Genomic DNA, 21,575 nt, shown 5'->3' on the forward strand with positions numbered 1-21,575 from the left:
ATATTAAGGAATTAAGCCTGCAAGGAAGCAGGCGATGCAAATAGTTTCGGTTGTCTGTAAATATGCCAGCATTCCTGAAACAGTGAGCTCATCATCAAATTCTTCTTCCACCTCCCAGAAGAGAATCTATGGCTTGTTTACTCCATTTGCTTTGGTTTTCTGGGCAGCTGAGAATGAAATAGAGCAGTGGTTCTCAAACTTTAGCATGCGTTAGAATCATCTGGAAGGCTTGTTAAAACACAGATCCCGAGTTAAAACACAGCCCCAGGGCTGACTCAGTGACTGAGGCTGATTCAGTAAGTTGATTCAGTAAGACTGGAATGGGGCCTGATAATCTGCATTTCAAACAAGTTCCCAAGTGGTGCAGATGTGGCTGATCTAGTACCTACACTTTGAGAACGGCTAATGTGGAATACTGTGATACATTGCGATATGGTGGAGAGCACAGGGCATTTTAGACACGAAAGCAGGCAGATTCAGATTCTCCAGCTGTCCTTAGCAGCAGTTATGTTAAGCAAATAACTTCTCTGAAATCAAGTTTCGTCCATTTTTAAATGGAAATACTGTAATAAAATCTACCTTGTTAAGGTCATTGTAAGACTGAAATAAATTGTAAAGCACTTTGTTCATGGACTGGCATGTGCTGGTTTAAAAGATTCTATTAATTTATTTTACTGTACAATTTTTTTTTCCTAAGTCATGTAAATATTCTTGAATGTTCCGGGCAACCAAGTCTATCAAATGAATAATACTGCTTATTTAAATAACTGAGGCATTCTGAAAAATTTCACAAAGCTTCCACTTTAGAATTTCTATGCCATTTTTCAATCTGGTGTGTGTGTATGTGTGTGTGAATGTGAGTGTGTTTGTGTGTGTGTGTGTCTTTTTTCTTTTAATTAAACAAGCAGTTCCTCCCCATTTAATTCTTACTAGGTGGCAAATTACAGAACAGACTGAGAATTCCAGCCGTCTCTGATTTTGCGCATTGGAATTTCAGCATATTTTGATGTGTAGGTAGTAGAGGACAGTGAAAAGGTCAAGGCTAGAATGCAAACCTTGAGTTTTCATGAACAATTAGAATCTGGTTGCAGTTTTGCCTTCTAGTTTCCAGAAGCAGACATGTGTGGTACAAAACCACCAGGGAACTTCTTAAACGCGTAGAGTCTACCTTAACACCTCATTCCTATATGGTTCAGTATGTCTAATGAGGGACCTGGTCAAATGCAATTTAAAGAATCACCCCAGGTAATACAGACATTACATTTCCAGAAAGACTAGGAATAGGCTGGAATGGTCATGACTGCATTCAAATTCAGGTTCTGCTGCTTAATTAGCTGTGTGAGTTTGAGCAAATTTGCCAATCTTCTTAATGTCTTTTTTTTTTTCTTTTTTTGAGAGAGAGAAGCTTTTTTTTTTTTTTTTTAACATTTATTTATTTTTGAGAGGCAGAGGGACAGAGCATGAGTGGGAGAGGGGCACAGAGAGAGGAAGACACAGAATCTGAAGCAGGCTCCAGGCTCTGAGCTGTCAGCACAGAGCCTGATGTGGGGCTCGAACTCATGACCCATGAGATCATGACCTGAGCCAAAGTCAGACGTTTGACCGACTGAGCCACCCAGGCTCCCCAAGAGAGAATCTGTTTTTTTTTTTTTTTAATTTTTGTTAATGTTTATTTATTTTAGGCAGAGACAGAGTGTGAGCAGGGGAGGGGCAGAGAGAGAGAGAGAGAGAGACACAGAATCTGAAGCAGGCTCCAGGCTCTGAGCTGTCAGCACAGAGCCTAACGCAGGGCTTGAACTCATGCCATGAGATCATGACCTGAGCTTAAGTCAGACGCTTAACCGACTGAGCCACCCAGGTGCCGAGAGAGAGAGAGAAAGAGAGAGAGAGAGAGAGAGAGAGAGAGAGAGAGAGAGAGAGAGAAAATCTTAAGTAGGCTCCAGGCTCAGTATGGAGCCTGACTCGGGGCTTGATCCCACGACCCTAGGATCATGACCTGAGCCGAAATCAAGTCTTAAATGCTCAACCCCTCCAATCTTCTTAAACATTGGTATCTTATATGTGAAATGGGTCATTCTTACTCATTTATCAGAGCTGTTGTGCAGGTCATATTAACATATCTATTAGGTGCCTAGCACAGTGCTGGGTGTGAAGCACTCAAATGCTCCAATATTGTGGTAGATCTTCTAAAATGCCAGATATTTAGATAAGATCATCATAAAAGTTCCTAGATGGATAGAACTGAAATGAAGCCAATTGGCTCTGTGAGTCCATAAAATATTTACTAAGCCTTGGAGAAATGATTCTCCAAAGATTATATTGAAGTGACTGATTTCTTACAGGTGCCATTAGATCAGACGCATTCACAACTAGTTTCTAACCTGTTATAAACACTCTTTTAGAATTAGAATTCCTTATTTTGGATGCTTTAAGATTAAATAAACAGTGTTTGATCGTATTGAAACAAATTGTTCAACCTAATGTACTGAATCAGTGGCTTCTCATTTTTTACTGTGCCAGAACATTAATTTTCCATTCACTTTAATGTGGCAAGATAATGTCCAATTGTGAAAATATTAAACACTTCAGGAGAGCCTAAATGAAGCCATGTTAGCACAAGACAACAGAACCAATATTATTCAGTAACAGGATAGGAAAATCAACTTAGAAAGAAAACATTATTACTGTAAAGACACGTTTTTATTCCAAGAGTTAGGAAATAACGTATAAATACATGTTTACTTGGATTTTTCTCAACATCTTTGTGGCTGTTGTACAGTCTCTTAAGCAGTTTTAAGATATTTTATCCTTTCTGTAAAATGGTCTTTCCCAGTTTACTGATGTATTTCTAATTTGTGTGTTTAAAATTAGTATCATGGCATTTTTCATTTCCATGCTATTCCTGAAGGTTTATGTTAATGGCTTTCAGAGTTTATCAGCCGCAATCCTTTAAACAAAGCTTAAGAAGACACAGTCCTAATGGGGTTTTCATTTGTGGATCCTTTAGTGTAAGGTTCCCCAAGGACAGTGGTCAGCATTAATGAAAACATCTTGAAGTCTGTAAACCACAGTTACTTCTGTGTTAGATGTAGTGAAAAGCCTTGAGCTATCACTTGAAAACAAAGAGGATGCAGGAAATTCTCTCTCATTGCTTTCACGCAGATGCCACTTTATAGCAAATATTTTTCGGAGCCACCAGGATTAACATAATTTATTGTTCTAGAGAACAAATGTTGTATATTTCTAATTTGTTACACCAGAGGGGAAAAATGAAAGGCCTCTTTGTATATGTAGCAAATGTCACATTGCCTGCCTGTCTGGGGATGGGAGAGTCTCCTGAACCACTCCTGAAGAGAAAGGAAGTTGTTGCAAATTATGGGTTTGTTATGCTTCCAACGTGCATGTGGGAATGTACATAATACAAACAAAGAGGTCATTTTGAACTAGTGGCACTTCAAAATATTTCCTTCCAGGTTGGACACCGAGGGACAATGCAAGATTATCCGGGCTTCAGCCCATCGGTGGATGCTGAAGCGATTCGCAAGGCAATCAGAGGAATTGGTCAGTACTGCTTTGTAATTCCTCTCTTTATGTTGAAGCAAATCAAGAAAGTTACAATTTAAGTGCATTGGTTCAGGGGTGCCTGGGTGGCTCAGTCAGTTAAGTGTCTGACTCTTGATTTTGGCTCAGGTCATGATCTCACGGTTTGTGAGTTCAAGCCCCACATCTGGCTCTGTGCTAACAGTGCAAAGCCTCTCTTGGAGTTATCTCTCTCCCTCTTTCTGTCCTTACCCCACTTGTGCTCTCTCTCAAAATAAATAAATAAACTAAAAAAATATTTTTTAATATTTAAAAAAATAAAATAAAAAAATAAAAGTGCATGATTCAATTTGCCCAAGTTGGGTTACTTGACTATAGAAATTGTAAGGACTGGAGCACCTGGGTGGCTCGGTTGGTTAAGCGTCCGACCAGCTCAGGTCATGATCTCGTGCGCTTGTGAGTTCAAGCCCTGCATCAGGCTCTGTGCTGACAGCTCGGAGCCTGAAGCCTGCTTCAGATTCTATGTCTCGCTCTCTCTCTGCCCCTCCCCTGCTCAGGCTCTGTCTCTGTCTCAAAAATAAATAAACACTAAAAAAAAAAAAAATTTAGAAATCGTAAGGACTTTTAAAAAATGTGAAATAATAAGGAAAAATGTATGGGACACCCAGTTTTATTAAATCTTAATATTTGCCATATTTACTTAATAGGAAACACTACCATCACCATGGACCAACAAGAATGGTCATCGTAATGAATCATTACAGATACCATCCCTGCTGATTCTTCCTGGATCTCTTTCCTCTTCAATTCCCTTTCCACACTGATTTGTAATGCCACTTCTGTCTTGTAAGTTTCTCTATTTTTCTGCTCATTTTTCTCACCATCCTAAACTAGAGCGTATTCTCGTGAAACTTAATTCTGTAACTACATGTGTATGTATGTATTGTTTTCTATGGTCTCAAACAGTATAAATTGGAACCATGTTGTGTATTATATGTACATTCTTCTGCAACTTCTTTTTGTCTGTTAACATTTTTTTTAATTTTTTAAAAATGTTTATTCATTTTTGAGACAGAAAGAGAGTGCAAGCAGAGGAGGGACAGAGGGAGAGGGAGACACAGAATCTGAAACAGGCTCCAGGCTCTGAGCTGTCAGCACAGAGCCCGACGCGGGGCTCAAACCCATGAACTGTGAGATCATGACCTGGGCCAAAGTCTGATGCTTAACCAACTGAGCCACCCAGGCACCCCTCTTAATATTATGTTTTTAAGATTTATCCATGTTGATATGTTTAGCTCTGCTTCATTAACTTTACTTGCATAGTAGTCTATTGAATTATTAGATCATAAGATGGGATATTGATGGAACATGTAAACTGCCTACAATTCTATTACAGTATAAAAATGCTGCGTTGAATATTCCTGTGTACGTCTTGTGCACATTTGCTAGCATTTCTCTAGAACATAACAAATGGAATTCAGAGTTGAAGATGTTCATCTTCAAATGAACTGGAAATTTTGCCAAACTGCTCTCTAAAATAATATGCAAATTAACATTCCTAACTAGCAGTACATGAGACTTAGTCTTGCTCCATATTCTCACCAATACTTGCTAAGGTCACACTGTTCTGTTTTCCCAACTGAGTGGCTCTAAAATTGTATCTCACTCTGCATGTATGTTTGCTTCCTCTCTTCCCCATCCCCCAAGACTGATATGATTGAGTCTCCTTTCTTGTTCATTTGCTTCTTCTTGAATTATTTCTTCATATCTATTACCCATTTTTTCAGTTGGATTGTCTTCTTCATGATTGGCAAGATTTTTTTCTTTTTTATAAATTCTGGATATAAACTTTTTTTTAAAATTACAATCCATGAAAATATCTTCTTCCAGTCTGTGATTTTCTTTTAACATTGGTTATAGTAATTTATATTGCATAGAAATTTTAAATTTTAGTGAAATCAAGTTTACCGGTATTTTTTTATGATATACTTATTATTGTGCCTTTTCTGTAACGGGCTCATAAAGATATTCTCCTGTGTTTTCTCTCCAAAGTTTTACAGTCTTATTTTTCACATTGGGATGTTCAATCTACCTGGACTTAACGTTTGTATATTTAAAGGTATCTAATTTTATTTTGTCTCGAGTGGCTAGTTCATTGTCCCAGCACAATTTATTGAAGAATACATCCTTTCCACACTGATTTGTAATGCCACTAGTGTCTTGTAAGTTTCTCTTTTTTTCTGCTCTCTGCTATGCTCCATTGGTCTGTTTGCCTATCCCTGTCTCAATATCACATTGTCATAGTTGCTATTATAATTTTATAATTAGTATCTAATAGGGCAAAAGCTTTTCTTGGCCCAATTCCCTCCCCTCTGAATTTTAGGGTCAGTTTGTTAGGTTCCATGAAATATACTGTTAGATTTTTTTTTTATTGGTGTAATATTATCTCATTTCTGTCTGGCTTTACATTTTTCTTTCTGTTTCTAAATGACAGTCATTTCTTCCTTTCTCTCTGTGCTTTCCCTGTTTATGCTCGATGTTGAGTAGACTGTTCCATGAGGTTAATGTCAAATTGAACAAATTAATAGTCTTTAAATTCTATTGCTTGTCTTTTTTTTTTTTCTTAATATCATGTTTCTTCACAAATTTTTGCATTTGGGGTTGCAGAAGCAGAACCATTACCTATGTGTTCTCAGTCCAGAATCAGGTATCCTAATGGCATTTGCATTAGACATGTGTCTGATCCCGTCTCTGAACTAGGAGGCAGCTGTTTTACTTTCCTGTCTTGAGCATATGCAAAAGCAAGAGATGAAAAACCTCCTAGCATACAAACTACACACAACTGCGAGCAGTAGCTTTGTCTGGAGTCTAGGGCCATAAGGTGTAGAGATGCAGAGAAGGGGTAGAAAATTAGAACAGAGATGGGAGGCAGAAGCTAGACCCTAAAGAGCAGGTGCATGAGCTACGGGGCTTGAGCTTCATCCTGAAGGTTACAGAGAACCATTAGGATTTCAACCGAGGGATTGACATGATCAGGTCCATTTTAAAGAATTTACTGAGGCAGGGGTGCCTGGGTGGCTCAGTCACTTGAGCGTCCGACTTCAGCTCAGGTCATGATCTCACAGTCCGTGAGTTCGAGCCCCGCATCGGGCTCTGTGCTGACGGCTCAGAGCCTGGAGCCTACTTTGGGTTCTGTGTCTTCCTCTCTCTCTCTCCCTACCCCTCCCCTGCTCATGCTCTGTCTCTCTCTGTCTCAAAAATAAATAAAAACATTACAAAAAAATTTTTTTTAAGAATTTACTGAGGCAGTAATTACAGTATGAATTGGAAGGGGGTCAAGTCAGGAGGCTATTGACGTTTCTAGATAAAATATGATGCATGTGCAAGGGCCAAGGAGAGGGAAAATTCGAGAGATGCTGATGATTGCTACCCTGTAGGGAGTAAAGAAAAAAAGGGGTAGACCACTAGGGTCTTTGGTTGGGTGACTGTATCCATAGTGATGCCATTGATGAGGGTGCATAGAATGAAACACAAGTTAGAGAGGAAAGAGAATGAATTCAACCTGGAGCATCTGAGATACTTGTGCAGTTGGGGGTGGCTAGTCGTGCCCCAACACAGATGCCATTACAGGTCCAAATCGATCATCAGACTCACAGGACACAACTAGGCTTTAATTGAGTTCCATGTTTACTTAATGCCATAGAAGAATCCAGGACCAGAGATGTGGTGGGACAGCATCTTTCCCTGGGAGGCCCAGCCACTAACCAAGTACATGGTTTGTTTGCCCCATCCTTGATGTATATAGAGTATGTACCATGGCCACTGGCATATATAGCCAAGGAGCATGTGGGTCACCTCAACACTGAGAAGATGAGCCTTGAGTTCCAACTGATTTTTTATACCATGAATCACATAGGCCCAAGAAACATAAGCCAACTCAGAGATCCCCAACCCAGGGGTAGTCCTCACTGCAAATGAGGTGGACACAACTCCCCATGTTACTTCATACTTTAATTACCAAGAAAATAGTGACCTTGAGGACATTCTCAAACAGGCCAGCATCAGCCCTTTACTTACAACGGGTGCTTAAGTCTATGGGTCTGGGATGTCTGAAAGTGGTACAACTCAGAGAGGGAAATATATGTTTTGGGGTCAGAGATTTGGTTTTACATTCTTGCTACTAAAAAGCTGCATGACTTTGGCAAATGAGATAACTTTTCTAAATATTGTGTTTTCATCTTTGGAACAGCTGAATCCTACCTACCGCCCAGAGCTTCAGTGAATATTAACTATGACCATGAATAAAAGGTATCTAGAATATGGCAGGTTCTCAATACATGTCAGTTCCTTTTTTTTAGGGAAAAATATTTGACATCAAGTATGGAGATAAGAGAGAGATAAAAGGTGATAGGACAGCAACTGAACCTCATAAGGGGGGAAAAACCCTAGTTCAAAAGCAACACATTCCTCGCACTACTCCCTCGGTCTGATATACAGGGAGGAATATTTGGACAATAATTGTTGTCTTTCCCCCAAACTCCCCCAAATTAATTTTCTTTTCCAAAAGCCTGGCAAAGAAATGCAGATTCCAACCTGGTAAGAACCTGGAAATTAAAAACTAAAATGCCTTCCTCTCTGCATTTGTTTCAAACCATTGGTCATTTTTCCTTTGTTCATAACAGATATTAGGCATCTTTGGGTCGATGGTGAGTAATATTCTTTTTGTCTCGTTTAGGAACCGATGAGGAAACACTCATCAGCATTCTGACTGAAAGGACAAATGCACAGCGGCAGCTGATTGTTCAGGCGTATCAAGCAGCATATGGAAAGGTATGATTTGATTAACATGACAACTAGTAAAGAGCTAATCACTATGGATCAGGGATGCTCCCACATGATTATGCCTGCAGATCTTTTGTTTCAGCCCAAGTGTAACAGAAAGTACCCTGTGTATCCAGTCACAGGTAGGAGTCCTGGTTTTGCTCTTAACTGGCTGAATGGCTTTGCATATGTTATTTGCTCTTTCTGGACCTCAATTTTTCCACCTGTTGAATAAGGAGGGTTGCCTTAGACAAGTACCGTTAAACCAGGAATGATTCTGCTCCCCAAAAGATATTTGGCAATGTCTTGAGACATTTTGATTATCACACCCAGTGGGAGAGAAAGGGATGTTTCTGGAATGTGGTGGGTGGAGGTCAGGGATGCCACTAAAGATCCTGCAATGCACAAGACAGCCCCCATAGGTAAGAATTATCTGACCAGTGCTCACGTCGACAGCACATATACTAAAATTGGAACGATAGAGAGAAGATTAACTTGGTCCCTGTGCAAGGATGACGTGCACATTCGTGAAGCGTTCCATATTTTTCTTTATGAGTTCGAACCCTGCATCTAGTTCTGTGCTGACAGGGCAGAGGCTGCTTGGGATTCTCTGTCTCCCTTCTCTCTGCCCCTCCCCCAGTTGTGTGCTCTGTCTCTCTCTCTCTTTCAAAATAAAGACATTAATTTTTCAAAAAAAAAAAAAGGATTATCTGACCAATTATCTGGTAGATCCTGTCTTCGATGATCTTCAATTTTTCTTCCAACTTTAAAATGTTTTTGTAATTGTAGATTTAATTCATTCAGCAAATGAAAACTTGCTTGTATACAAGAACATTTTGTGTCTTTTCCACACAGTGTATTTGTTCAATAATAAACTACGATGTGTCAGGAGTGGGATATTTCTCTGTGTCAGGAGATATCCTTGTCTTTGGAGACTCACTGATCTAAAAAGCAGATCCCTCTTTTTCTTATGAGGTTAAAATTTTATTAGAAAAATTAGAAGTAGGGGCGCCTGGGTGGCCCAGTTGGTTAAGCGTCTGACTTTGGCTCAGGTCATGATCTCACAGTTTGTGGGTTTGAGCCCCACATCCGACTCTGTGCTGGAGTTGTGTCTCCCTCTCTCTTTGTGCCTCCCCGACTCAAGCTCTGTCTCCCTCTGTATCTCAAAAATAAATAAACATTGAAAAAAAATGTTTTTTAAAGAAAGAAAAATAAGTGAATAAAATAAATTCGGATCTTGGTAAGTGGTATGAAAGAATTAAAATGGGATGGTGTGGTAGAGAGTGACTGGTGAATGGCTCCTTGAAATAGGGTGGTGAAGACATATCAGTGACAGGGTGTTACCTTACTCTCAGCTGAAAGTAAACAGTACTAAGGATTCTGGTTTTTTGTTTCTGTTTTTGCTTTTGTTTTTTTATTTGCTTGATCTGGGGAAGAGCATTACAGACAGAAGGCCCAGCAAATGCAAAAGCCCTGAGGCAAAAACAAGCTGGGAATATTTAAGAAACAGAAAGACTTCCAATATGGCAGAAGTGTGGAGAATAGAGGGAGCAGATGGGAAAGATGCCATGGGCAGGGGGGGGGGGGATTTCAAATATGCTGGGCCTTGCCGTCTTGCTACAGAGTTTAGGTTTTACTCTAAGAACAACAGAGAATCATTGAAAGTCTGTAAGCAAGAGAATACTGTAAACTAATTTATATTTTCAAAAGATCATTTTAGCTTCTGTGGCTAACAAACTGTGGTGGGAAAAGAGTGGTAACAGAGCAGTCAGCCTGCTGAGTCCAGGTGAGGACTGAGGGTGTATAGTGACCATCCACAGGCAGCTCAGGCATCACCTCCTGGCAGTGTTTTCCACACCCCCAGACTCTAGGAAGACACCCTTCGTAATATTTAATCTTCACACTTTATCAGATACTTAACATATTATACTGAAATTTTATCTTCAAATATTTCTGGTTTTCCTATTAGAGTATAATATCCTAGGAGTAAAGATTTTTAACTCACCTTTAAAAGCCTACCACAGAGCAGGTGCCCAGTAAATGTCTGTCAAATTTAATGAATTGCCAAGCTTCTCAAAAAGGCAAAACACTCACGTATAGGGAACATGAATGATCCATTGGCCTTTCAGTATTTCCAAAATATGGAGGAAGGAAGGATGGAGGTGAAGGGTGACCCCATTTCTCACAGTGGGATGGAATGAGAGCATGTGAAGGAGGATCCAGTTGGGAAGTCCTGGGTTGAGGACAGATGGTAATAACAGCTTAGCATTTAGAGAGGAAACACCCTGTGGCGATTAAAGTGGAGCTAGTGACCCTTGGCTCTCTCCCATTTGTTTTGCCTGCTCCCCACCCACTGGGCCCCCCAGTGGCATGGTAGATGTTGGTATGTATCCACATTGTCATAGCAGTCTGGGAGGCTGCCAGCCTCTGTCTCAGAGCTGAAAATAATCAGCAGCAAGAAAATAATAATTCAATAACACTCCTTTGAATATTGAAAGTAAAAACCACATTACCTGCCTTCAAGCAGGGAAGATGGACTGTACTTATGTAATAAGTGAAAACAGTGCCAAGGGACAATACTAAGTAATAGGTGCCCCATTACATTCAGGGTTTTCCCTGCTGTTGCCAGGAAACTGCTTTTGATGGCTCGTGGTTCCACACTCTTAGCAGAGGCAAGTGACCGCCACTGTCCTCTGTTCCCTTTTCTCTCCAGAGTTCTTTAGCGGTCACTGAGAAACAAGGAATCGAGCAACTACCCATGAATCTGGGTGTGAATTACAGAGCTCCTCTTCCTCTTCTTCCCCCCACCCCAACCCAAGTATTGAGAGCATCTTCGGTGTGGGAAATGCATTGTGATACACAGTTCCTATCAGTGGCACTCATGTAACCCTTTCCATTGGCTTTCCTTCAGAAAACCTATAAAACAGAACAAGTTAGAAGCAGTCACAAAATGCAGATTAAATCCTTAGAAATAGTTCACCATTTCCTTTTATTCCCTGTGAATTGGCATGTTTTTGTTTGAATTGATACATATGTTTATCTTTCACTATGTGACTCTAAAGAAAGAGAAAGGAAAAGTATTTCACACTTTCTTCTTTGGGGTTCTTTATCTTAGGAACTGAAAGATGACTTGAAGGGTGATCTCTCTGGCCACTTTAAGGAACTCATGGTGGCCCTTGTGACTCCTCCAGCCATGTTTGATGCGAAGCAGCTGAAGAAATCCATGAAGGTATGAGCCCAGTCTGAGCCATTTCCACCTGAGATTTGACTATGTCATCAAGAGAGTGACTTTCTTCCAGTGCACACTTGAGACATGGGTGTAAAAAGGACAGATTGGATGTCATTTTGATGCTATACTATCCGAGTGGTAGAACAATACTGAAATGGGGAACGGTTGTGGAACCTTGAGCCCACATGTTCCTGGGCTGAAAGGATATTGTCGTATCCTAATTCTGTTTCCATGGTTTTTGACCCAAAGAGTCAAATTCTCTACTTTGTTGTCATTGAGAGTAAATGGCACCATCATCAACCCCATTGCTTAGGTCAGAAACCCAAGAGAATCTTTGATCCCTTGCTTTCCCTCACTCTTCAAAGCTCCCAAATCTGTCTGCAAGTCCATCTATCAGAAATGTGTGCAGGGCGCCTGGGTGGCTCAGTTGGTTAAGCGTCCAACTCTTGGTTTCAGCTCAGGTCATGATCTCATGATTCATGAGTTTGAGCCCCATGTCGGGTCCTGCCCTGACAGTGAAGAGCCTGCTTGGGATTCTCTCTCCTTCTCTCTCTGCCCCACCCTAGCTCACATGCTTGCTCACGTGCTTGCATGCACGTGCACACTCTCTCTCAAAACAAAAAGAAAGAAAGAAAGAAAGAAAGAAAGAAAGAAAGAAAGAAAGAAAGAAAGAAATGTGTGCATGTCTCTCAGGATTCATTGCTACCATTCTACTTCAACCACCACCATCTCTTGACTGGACCATATCAATAGCTTTCTAGTTGGTCCTTTTGCCTCTATTTTTGCCCACTTGAAATCCATTCACCACAGAATAGCCAAAATTATTTTTATAAAGTCATTTTTGGAATCATATTATACTATTCACCTGCATAAATCTCCAATGGCTTTGAATACTTAAAATCCAAACTTCTTACCATGACCTTCATCACCCATCACAGTCTGGCTCCTATCTCTTGACTTCTTAAAAATTCTATCCGTGCTGGTCAGGGTTTCCCAGAGAAGCAGAAGCAGTAGGCAGGAGATATATATTACTAGATTTATTGCAAGGAATTGGTTACATAATCATGGAACTGGCTGGGCAGATCCAAAATCTCTGGAGCTGTTGCCCGCAGATGGAATTTCTTCTTCTTCAGAGAAGCCTCAGCTCTGCTCTGAAAGCCTTTCAACTAAGTTGGGTCCACCTGAAATATCTAAGATGATCTCCTTTACTTAAAGACACTCAATAATGGACTTTAGTTATGTCTACAGAATACCTTCACAGCAAACCTAGATTTGTGTTTAATTGAGTTAACTGAGGACTGTAGCCTGGCCAAGTTGATAAAGTTCCATAAAACTGCTCATCACACCCTCTCCTCCCTCTCCCCCGATTCAGTACTATAGCTACACCGGCCTTCTCTCTGCTGCTTGAACATTCTAAGCTTATTCCTACCTTGAGGTCTTTATACATGATGTTCTTTCCATCTAGAATGTTTCCCTCCACATATTTTCTATCAATTCACTCAGTTTAATTTTCTTAATTGCACCTAATACCATCTAAAATTATGTCGTTTATTTTTTGCTATTTGTTTATTGTTTTTTTTTCCCCCATCTAATTAAAAGGTATATCTCCATCATAACAGGGAACCTCATCAGTTTTGGTCTGCATCTTCTGAAATGAAGTAGGTGCTCAATGCATTTGTTGAGAGGAAGGAAGGAGTCTATATCTGAGGCATAAGCTGTATTCTGCCTCCTTATCAGAGATAGGAGATATTTTTCTTTTCTGTGGAAGACGTATGGGCACCCAAGAAGCAGATGCCAAGATGGGATGAGACACACAAGAGATTTCCTAGGGAAAATCTTTTTTTTTTTTTTTTTTTTTAATTTTTTTTTTTTTTCAACGTTTATTTATTTTTGGGATCTTTTTTTTTTTTTTAATGCTTATTCATTTTTTGAGAGACAGAGAAAGACAGAGCATGAGTGGGTCAGGGGCAGAGAGAAATGGAAACACAGAATCTGAAGCAGGCTCCAGGCTCTGAGCTGCCAGCACAGAACCCGATGCAAGGCTTGAATTCATGAACTGCAGGATCATGACTGAGCCGAAGTTGGCCACTTAACTGATTGAGCCACCCAGCACCCCCCTCCCTGGGGGAGATCTTATGAGGGATAAAGAAGTGTCAGAGCAGGGTAAGTTGGGTGAAGCTTCAGATGGCAATACAGGGCTTACACACATGACAGAGGGACAGAAGTAGGCTCAGATAGGAGGAGCCTCCATGCACAGGGCAGCTCAAAGAAAACCATGGCAGGCCGATGGGGAGCTCCAAAGCAAAGGACTGCCCTTTGGAGAAGTCCTACACCGGGCAGAAATGGCCCAGCTCCAGTACCCCTTCCATGTTCAGTCACTTGCTGAGACAGCTTGGAGGGAGAATAGCCTTTTTGTGAACCACGTGGCAGATCCAGAGCTATGGCAGTTGGAGGCTATCAACCAACTATGTTCTTTGCAGCAGATTCTCTTAAAATGAAGTCTGAGTGGTGCATTTCTATGGCTGCCACATGGGGGGCAGTTTAACAGGTACAATAATAAGGATTAGATTCACCAATAAAGATTCAAAAAATTTCTCTCTTATGCAAAAGAAATCCAAAGTAAGCAGTCCAGAGCTGGGTGTCATGGCACTATCCTTATCAGGCACTCAGGCTCCTTCTGTCTTGAGGTTTGTCCATCTTCAGCCTGTAGATTCCATTTTTTGGCTAAAGATGGCAACTCAAGATCCAGGCAATATGTCTTTACCCCCGTCAGCTAAAAAGAATAAGAGACAAAGAAGGGTTCATTCCCTGTCTTTAAGGATTCTCAGAAATCGTATGTGGTATTTACATATATTCTATCGCTCATAATTTAGTCATATGAACAAACCTAGCTCTAAGGGAGGCTAGGGAGTAATATAGTATCTATTTGGGTAGCTATGTGCTAAGTTATAAATTAAGGGTTTTATTATAAGCAAAGAGGGTAAAAGAGATGGGGTCCATTCAGTTTTGCCGTGAACCTAAAACTGATCTAAAAAATAGTCTGTTTTTAAATTAATTAATTAATTAATTAAAACGGAGAGATGTTGAGGGCAACTAGGAATCTATGCCACAGAGGGACAGAATTCAGCCTCTTTTCATAAGCCGCATCAACATTATTTGATCAAGTGCTAGTATAAATGGCTTTTCATAGAGTCACAGTGTGATTCAGTGACCTCAGTATAAATCAAGGCTCAGGGTAACTAGTCCCCAAGTCAACTAGGCCCATGACACACATTACTGAGCCTTTAAAAATCTCCCTGTATGAAGATGATACCTGCTGACCATCTAATGCAATGGTAGAAGGATGAACCCATTCAAAAGAATTGCAGAGCCCTTAATAAACATAATGGTGTGTTCAAATGCTCACTTCTGATCTTGAATGGCATAGGCTTTTCCCTTTGTGCTATTTCTTTCTGCAATTACTCAATTTATTCTTTACACTAGAGTAGGACATTTTCTTGAAAATGTGGGTGTCAGTTTAGATGATTTGTGTTATTTTTGTACTAAAGTATGTGGAAAAATTAGAAAACTATAGCAATATGCAACCTTATGTGGATTTACTAAAACTTCTTTTCATCTGTATAAAACAAGATATCAAGCCTGAAATGCATGAAATTAAGTGTTTTAAGTATTCTAAAAATAGATTTCTTTTTTCTTTTTAGGGTGTCGGAACAAGCGAACATGCATTGATTGAAATCCTCACCACCAGAACAAGCAGGCAGATGAAGGAGATCTCCCAAGCCTACTATACAGGTAGTCTTATTTTCTGCTTACTTTTCCCACTGTCCACACACATATGAGCCAATGTTTCCCAGACACCCACCACCCTCTTCTTCGCAAGGCATTTGGGGAAGGCAAGACATAAAAAGGAGGATACATTCTAAAATGGGCTAAATGTGGATTTTCAGAGAAATTTTGAATATGACCCAAGCTAGAAACTGCTGCATAACAATGGCATTGACATTTCTCATTTATAACATTACAGCTATAGGGGATTTTGCCCTTGGCAATCACTATTTATTGAACCAACTATTTTCATCAATGTAAGATTTCATCAAATCATGGTATATTAATATTATATATTAAAAACCGCTCAGATTAGCCTCATGATTTTTGGTGTGGAAAATGAGACGAACCATTTAGAGAATGTGTTGAGCATGTGGATTCAGAATAATTAGCTAAAGTCCTAATAGTCTGTCAGCTGTGACACAGACTACCAAGGGTTAATTCTGACAGACTACCCAGGGTTAGCATGACTACACAAGTTAAAGCACAGCCCCCACAGGGCTACCCTCACTTCAGACACCAGCCACAAGCTCAGTGCTCCCAGGCCGCATGCCCTTCTGACCAAACGGCTACACATTTAGGGGTTCTCACTACTTCCTCGGGTTCAATAGCTCACTAAAATGACTCACAGAACTTAAAAAAGCATTATACAGTCAACCCCTGAACAACGTGAGGGTTAGGGGCACCGACCCCCAGCACAGTTCAAAATCCATGTATAACTTTTGACTCCCTCAAAACCTAACTGCTAGTAGCCTGCTGTTGACCAGAAGCCTTACTGGTAACATAAACAGTCAATTAACACATACTTTGTATGTTATATGTATTATATACTGTGTTCTTATAATAAAGTAAGCTGGAGTTAAGAAAATGGTTTTACGAAAATCACAAGGAGGGGCATATGGGAAGCTCAGGAGGTTGAGCGTCCGAATTTGGCTCAGGTCATGATCTCATGGTTCGTGAATTTGAGCCCCACCTTGGGCTTACTGCTGTCAGCGCAGAGCCCACTTCAGATCCTCTGTCCCCCTCTGTCTCTGCCCCTCCCCTGCTCACATTTTCTCTCTCGCTCTCAAAAATGAATAAACATTGAAACAAACAAAAAAGGGAAATCGTAAGGAAGAAAAAATACATTTACAAAATTGTACTGCATTTGTTGAAAACAGCTACATATAGGTAGACTGTGCAGCTCACACCCATGTTGTTCACGGGTCAGTTGTACTTACAATTATAATTCTACTTGAAAGAGTAGAAATGAGGATCAGCCAAGTGAAGACATTCAGAGGAGACGTCTGAGAGGGTCCCAAACACAAAGCTTCCGTGTTCTCTGGATGTATCTCCTTCCCGGCACATCGATATGTAATTACCAACCAGGGAAACTCCTTGGATCTTTGGTATCCAGCTTTTATTAAGGATTCATTACATAGGCATGACTGGTTGCATAACTGGCCACACGATTGAACTCCATCTCCAGTCCCCCTCCTTTCACTGCAGGTCAGGCTGACATCATGTGGCTCAAAGCCCCAACCCTTCTAAATCACATGGTTGGTCTTTCTGGTGGGACCAGCCCCTACCCTGAGTTGTCTTGTTAGCATAAATTCAGCTGTGGTTCGTGGGCACCTGCCACGAATAACAGACATTCCTATTATTTGGGAAATTCCAAGGATTTAAAAGTTACCAGCTAGGAACCGGAACAAAGACCAGCCCAAATTCTGTATTATACAACAGCCCCCTGTAGTCCCCTCCAAGTACCCCAAGGGAGCCACAGTTTCTATGTTTCTGTATCAGAGAGGTTCTGCAGTAGAAGTCTAGAGAAGGGATATACTGGCTCTTAGATGGGTGTCAGATAGGTCACTTTGAGAAATTCTCATTAGAACGTTAATACCTTCACTTAGCTTAATGATAGGTAAGTGACTGTTTTATTCATGTGCTCATAAGGGCTCCATTCAAACGGAATCAGCACTAGGCATTTTAACAGAATTTAACATAGAGAATTGTTTAAACACTTTTTTTGGAGGACTGAAAAAGCTAAAAGGGAACACAGGGATGACACAGAGGTATAAACAAACCCCAGGGCTGGAACAACAAGGGAAAGAAGTTGGAGTTTTCAGGAACTAGAAACTCAGGGGAGGGGTATCACCTGGCCAATGTTGGTGCCTCAGGGGCTCAGTGGAGAGATTTAAGGAACCAGAGTTCCGATCTCTGCAAAAGGGCTACATCTGGCTGGAGCTGGCACCCTCTATGCTAAGTGACTTTTTCTAGGCGCCTGGAGCCAACCGCTGCTGCCAGGATTAAAGACCTTCACTGGTTTGCACTGACATGAGTAGCAAACAACTAACCTGTTCTGCTCTCCCCTGCCTTCCAGTCTCCCTCTACCCGCCCCCTTCCCCAGTGGTGGACCTAACAGGGAGTTGGGGCAGGGGAGAGGGGTACACAAGAGAAGTATAATTTGCAGTGTCCCAATCCCAGCTCCACAAAGTAAGGTATAGAAGGTTGAATTTGGAGTAGATGAGATAATTGCTTAATAATAGCCACAAACAGGTACGTTGTAGGTGTTTAAAATATTTGGTTCTCTGAGTTCAATGAGATTTGCATATAAAAAAGTCATCGGAGCCAGAGACTGTATCCCAAGGTGACTTGTTACTTCTGGGTATTTCTTAGAAGAGTTACTACTCCATGAGTTGACTTGCCACTTGATGGATTTCTGGGGTCCAGGGTCTGTGTACAAACAACCCTAAGACGTAAGCTCTATGAGGGCAGGAACTTTGTCTGGTTTTGTTCACTGTTGTAGCTCCAGTGGCCAGAACAATCGGGAATAAATTCAAATATGCATTGAATGAATATCCTCAAGATTGAGATTGTCGTCTTAAGAGCCAAGTGAAAGTTCTAGCTTTTAGGATTGTTGTTTTGCAGGTATGAACTGTGGTAGTAGTTCAAAGTTATCAGAGGCCCCTATATCTCTGTGAGATAAGCTCTCTAAGGCTATAAGGAATGGGACAGCATTTAGGTTACCTTGATTAATAGGGATTAATGATACATAAGAAGTAAAAGAAGAAAACAGTCTTAATCATGTGTAGCTAAGCTTTACGGAGATGAGATTCAGGACACAGCATTAACCTGGAGACTCAGCCCTCTTGTCCCTTCCTCAATATCAGGCATTCATTGCTCCCTGTGCTAATGTTTCTGGTACAGTAACTCTTTTCCCTTTCTGCTTCTACTGTTTTCGAGAGCACCAAGTAACTTCTCTGCCCTTACCACATGGTGTTTGTCTACGTAGGCTTTTATTTGCTGCATGGTTTATGGTTTTTCTTGACTTCTGTTTTGTGCCTTATTCCTTAGGGTCTTTCCACTTCTCTGTTGTTGTACTGTCTTTGACTCTTTTTCTGTACAGCTCACTCCCTAAGAGAAGATTCAGTGGGCTAAAAGGAGAGCTGAGAATGTAGTCTTTAAGTTGTGTGAATTATGTCCTGTTCAAGGTCCATGTTCTAGTACTGAAGAAGAAGGAAATAGTAATTGGAGGGCAAACTAGCAGCTTGCCCACACTAGCTTTTCCATTATCCATATTTTAATGCCACTGTCAGATAAAATGGACCATGATTTGACCCAAAAAGGCAATTCTTTCTGTTCTTACACATCTGCCACCACACACAACATGGTAATAGTTATGAGAAGAACGTGTCCGTATCAGAAGAGAACCAGCAAGATGAAAAAAAGAGGTAAGATTTATTTTATCAGGTACTCACTCCTTGCCAAGGTTGACATTTAAGCTTTTCTCTGTTTTGTAATAATGTTTTTCAGTTTGTCAAGGCTTAATTTATTCTTATTTGGTTTCAGTATATAAGAAGAGTCTTGGAGATGACATTAGTTCGGAAACATCTGGAGATTTCCGGAAAGCTCTATTGACTTTGGCAGATGTAAGTTTTTATTTTTTCTTAACTGCCCGATAAGCTGCATGCTTAATGATAAATTCTAGGGAGTTTAAAAATAACCAAACTAAGACAATGAGATTGCAATTCTCCTTATGAAATAATACATTCGTTTTACATTTTCATTTCTGGACTCCAAAGAATATTTATTTCTTTTGTTGGTATTTAAATTAAGTAGGAAGCATGATACAGAAAAATTTTCTTCAGAAATGGGTATATCAGCCTCTGGATTAAAAACAAACAAACAAAAAGACTTGCAGTGGGTTGCCTGGGTGGCTCAGTTGGTGAAGCCTCCGACTTTGGCTCAGGTCATGATCTCACAGTTCATGGGTTTGAGCCCCACGTTGGGCTCTGTGCTGACAGCTCAGAGCCTGGAACCCGCTTTGGATTCTGTGTATCCTTCTCTCTCTCTGCCCCTCCCCCACTTGTGCTCTGTCTCTCTCTCTCTCTCAAAAATAAATTTTAAAAAATTAAAGATTTTTTTTAAAGTCTTAAAAAAAGACTTGTGAAAACAAAAACAAAAACACGATTGCTGCAACTTTATGTTTGCCGCCTTTGGAAGAGTTGCTAAACCATTCGTCAGTGTGTGACCAAATGAGGCCACATCTAGCTCTCTCTTCTTAGGAGGCTCATGACTTCATAATAAAGGTGGTAAGGTCAAGGGTGAGATATAACCACGTATGTGTACATGAGAGGAGGTAATTTAAGCCATATCTCACTGGCCCCTTTCAGCTGATTTACACAGCTCTTTACATGTGACGAAGTCCCAACGCTGGTCTCAGCCTGTGGGTAGAAATAGTACTTGTCGAAGTGAGGCATTATGCCACAAGAAAACTGTTTATCCTAATTATGGTTTCAGTTACTTCCAATGGTGAAAACCTTAAAGGTTGACCCGACAAAGCCAAACTGATGAGGCATTGCTGCAAACATGCACTCGCACAGGTTTGTGTGCAAGAGCGCACACGCATTTGTGCACGCACAGGAGCACACAACCTCCACAGGAGGCAATTGCAGAGTAGGACTTCAGGCCAGGTGTTTAGACTCAAACTGCCCTGGACTCTCACGCTCCTCGGCCGCCTAGTAGCTTTATTTAGACAAGTTACTTTAAGCCTTAAAACTTCTGTTTTCACATCTGTAAAACTAAAATAACAAGAGTACCAACCTCGGGGGCTGTTGTGAAGATAAAGAGAGAGAGCGCCTGTGTGTAAAGTACATAGCACCTAAAAAGTGATCGAGACGTGGTGGCGGTGGCTTATTAGCAGTAGTACCATTGATAGTCAGCATTTTTTTTTAAGTTTATTTATTTATTTTGAGAGAGCAAGAAAGAGAGCAGAGGAGGGGCAGAGAGAGAGAATCCCAAGCAGGCTCTGCACTGTCAGCGCAGAGCCTGATGCAGGGCTTGAACTCACGAGCTGAGATCATGATCTGAGCCGAAGTCAAGAGTCACAAACTCAACCAGATGCCCCGATAGTCAGCATTTTTCTTTTCCTGGAGCAGAGTGTGCAATGAAACAGAATAAAAAGGCAAACTAACAGCGGAGTGGCAGCAGCACTGAAAAGGAAAATGAAAGAAACCACGTGGAAATCAGACAAACACACAAGGATCTAATGTCTGCAAATGGCAATAAATGTGCTTTAAAAATATTACAGCCAAACATGCCATTCACCTACAATTCTCAAAATAATTCCGGCAATCCTCTTTCCTATCTCCCCTCTTTCTGTAGTGTGCTGAGTTTCTGTGCACAAGCACACATGCACTTAGCCACAGAGCCCTCAGTGTTAGAGTTCAAGGGTTTTGTCTTTTTAATAGACTTTATCTTTCAGAGAAATGTTAGACTTCCAGAAAAATGGAGCAGAAAGTACAGAGTTCCCTTATGCCCCTCACAGTTTCCCCTGCTATTAATATCTTGCATGGTGTAGTATATTATAATTGGTGATTGAATACTGCTACATTATTATTATTATTGTTATTATTAACTAGAGTCCATAGTGGACATTAAGATTCACTCATGGGTTTGGACAAATGTATGATGTCATGTATCCACCGTTACAGTATCACACAGAATAGTTTTACTGCCCTAAAATTCCTACACTCCAGCTCTTCATCCTTCTCCTCCTCCCTTCAAAACCCTGGCTAACACTGGTCTTTTTACTGTCTCTATTGTTTTGCCTTTTCCAGCATGACATATGATGGGAACCACACAGTATGTTGTCTCTTCAGACTGACTTCTTACATTTAGT

General features: G+C 40.7%; 1 protein-coding gene and 1 non-coding gene across 2 annotated transcripts in view; both read left to right on the plus strand.

Annotated features, from left to right (window-relative positions):
• ANXA3 (annexin A3) overlaps positions 1-21,575 on the plus strand; it is a 49,841-nt gene that overhangs the window by 13,680 nt on the left and 14,586 nt on the right. Inside the window, exons 2-6 of the mRNA XM_047091772.1 lie at positions 3,474-3,561; positions 8,276-8,370; positions 11,477-11,590; positions 15,292-15,382; positions 19,244-19,323. Coding sequence (XP_046947728.1) covers positions 3,474-3,561; positions 8,276-8,370; positions 11,477-11,590; positions 15,292-15,382; positions 19,244-19,323 — 468 coding nt within the window. The remainder of the gene's footprint in view (positions 1-3,473; positions 3,562-8,275; positions 8,371-11,476; positions 11,591-15,291; positions 15,383-19,243; positions 19,324-21,575) is intronic.
• Positions 8,802-8,908, plus strand: LOC124521382 (U6 spliceosomal RNA). Its single transcript, XR_006964480.1, has one exon. It is a non-coding gene; the product is annotated as a U6 spliceosomal RNA (small nuclear RNA).

This window comes from Lynx rufus, unplaced genomic scaffold (assembly GCF_022079265.1).
Source record: "Lynx rufus isolate CCGP_SWC_20201006 ecotype Redwood Valley unplaced genomic scaffold, mLynRuf1.p SCAF_3, whole genome shotgun sequence".
Classification (NCBI taxonomy): Eukaryota; Metazoa; Chordata; class Mammalia; order Carnivora; family Felidae; genus Lynx; species Lynx rufus.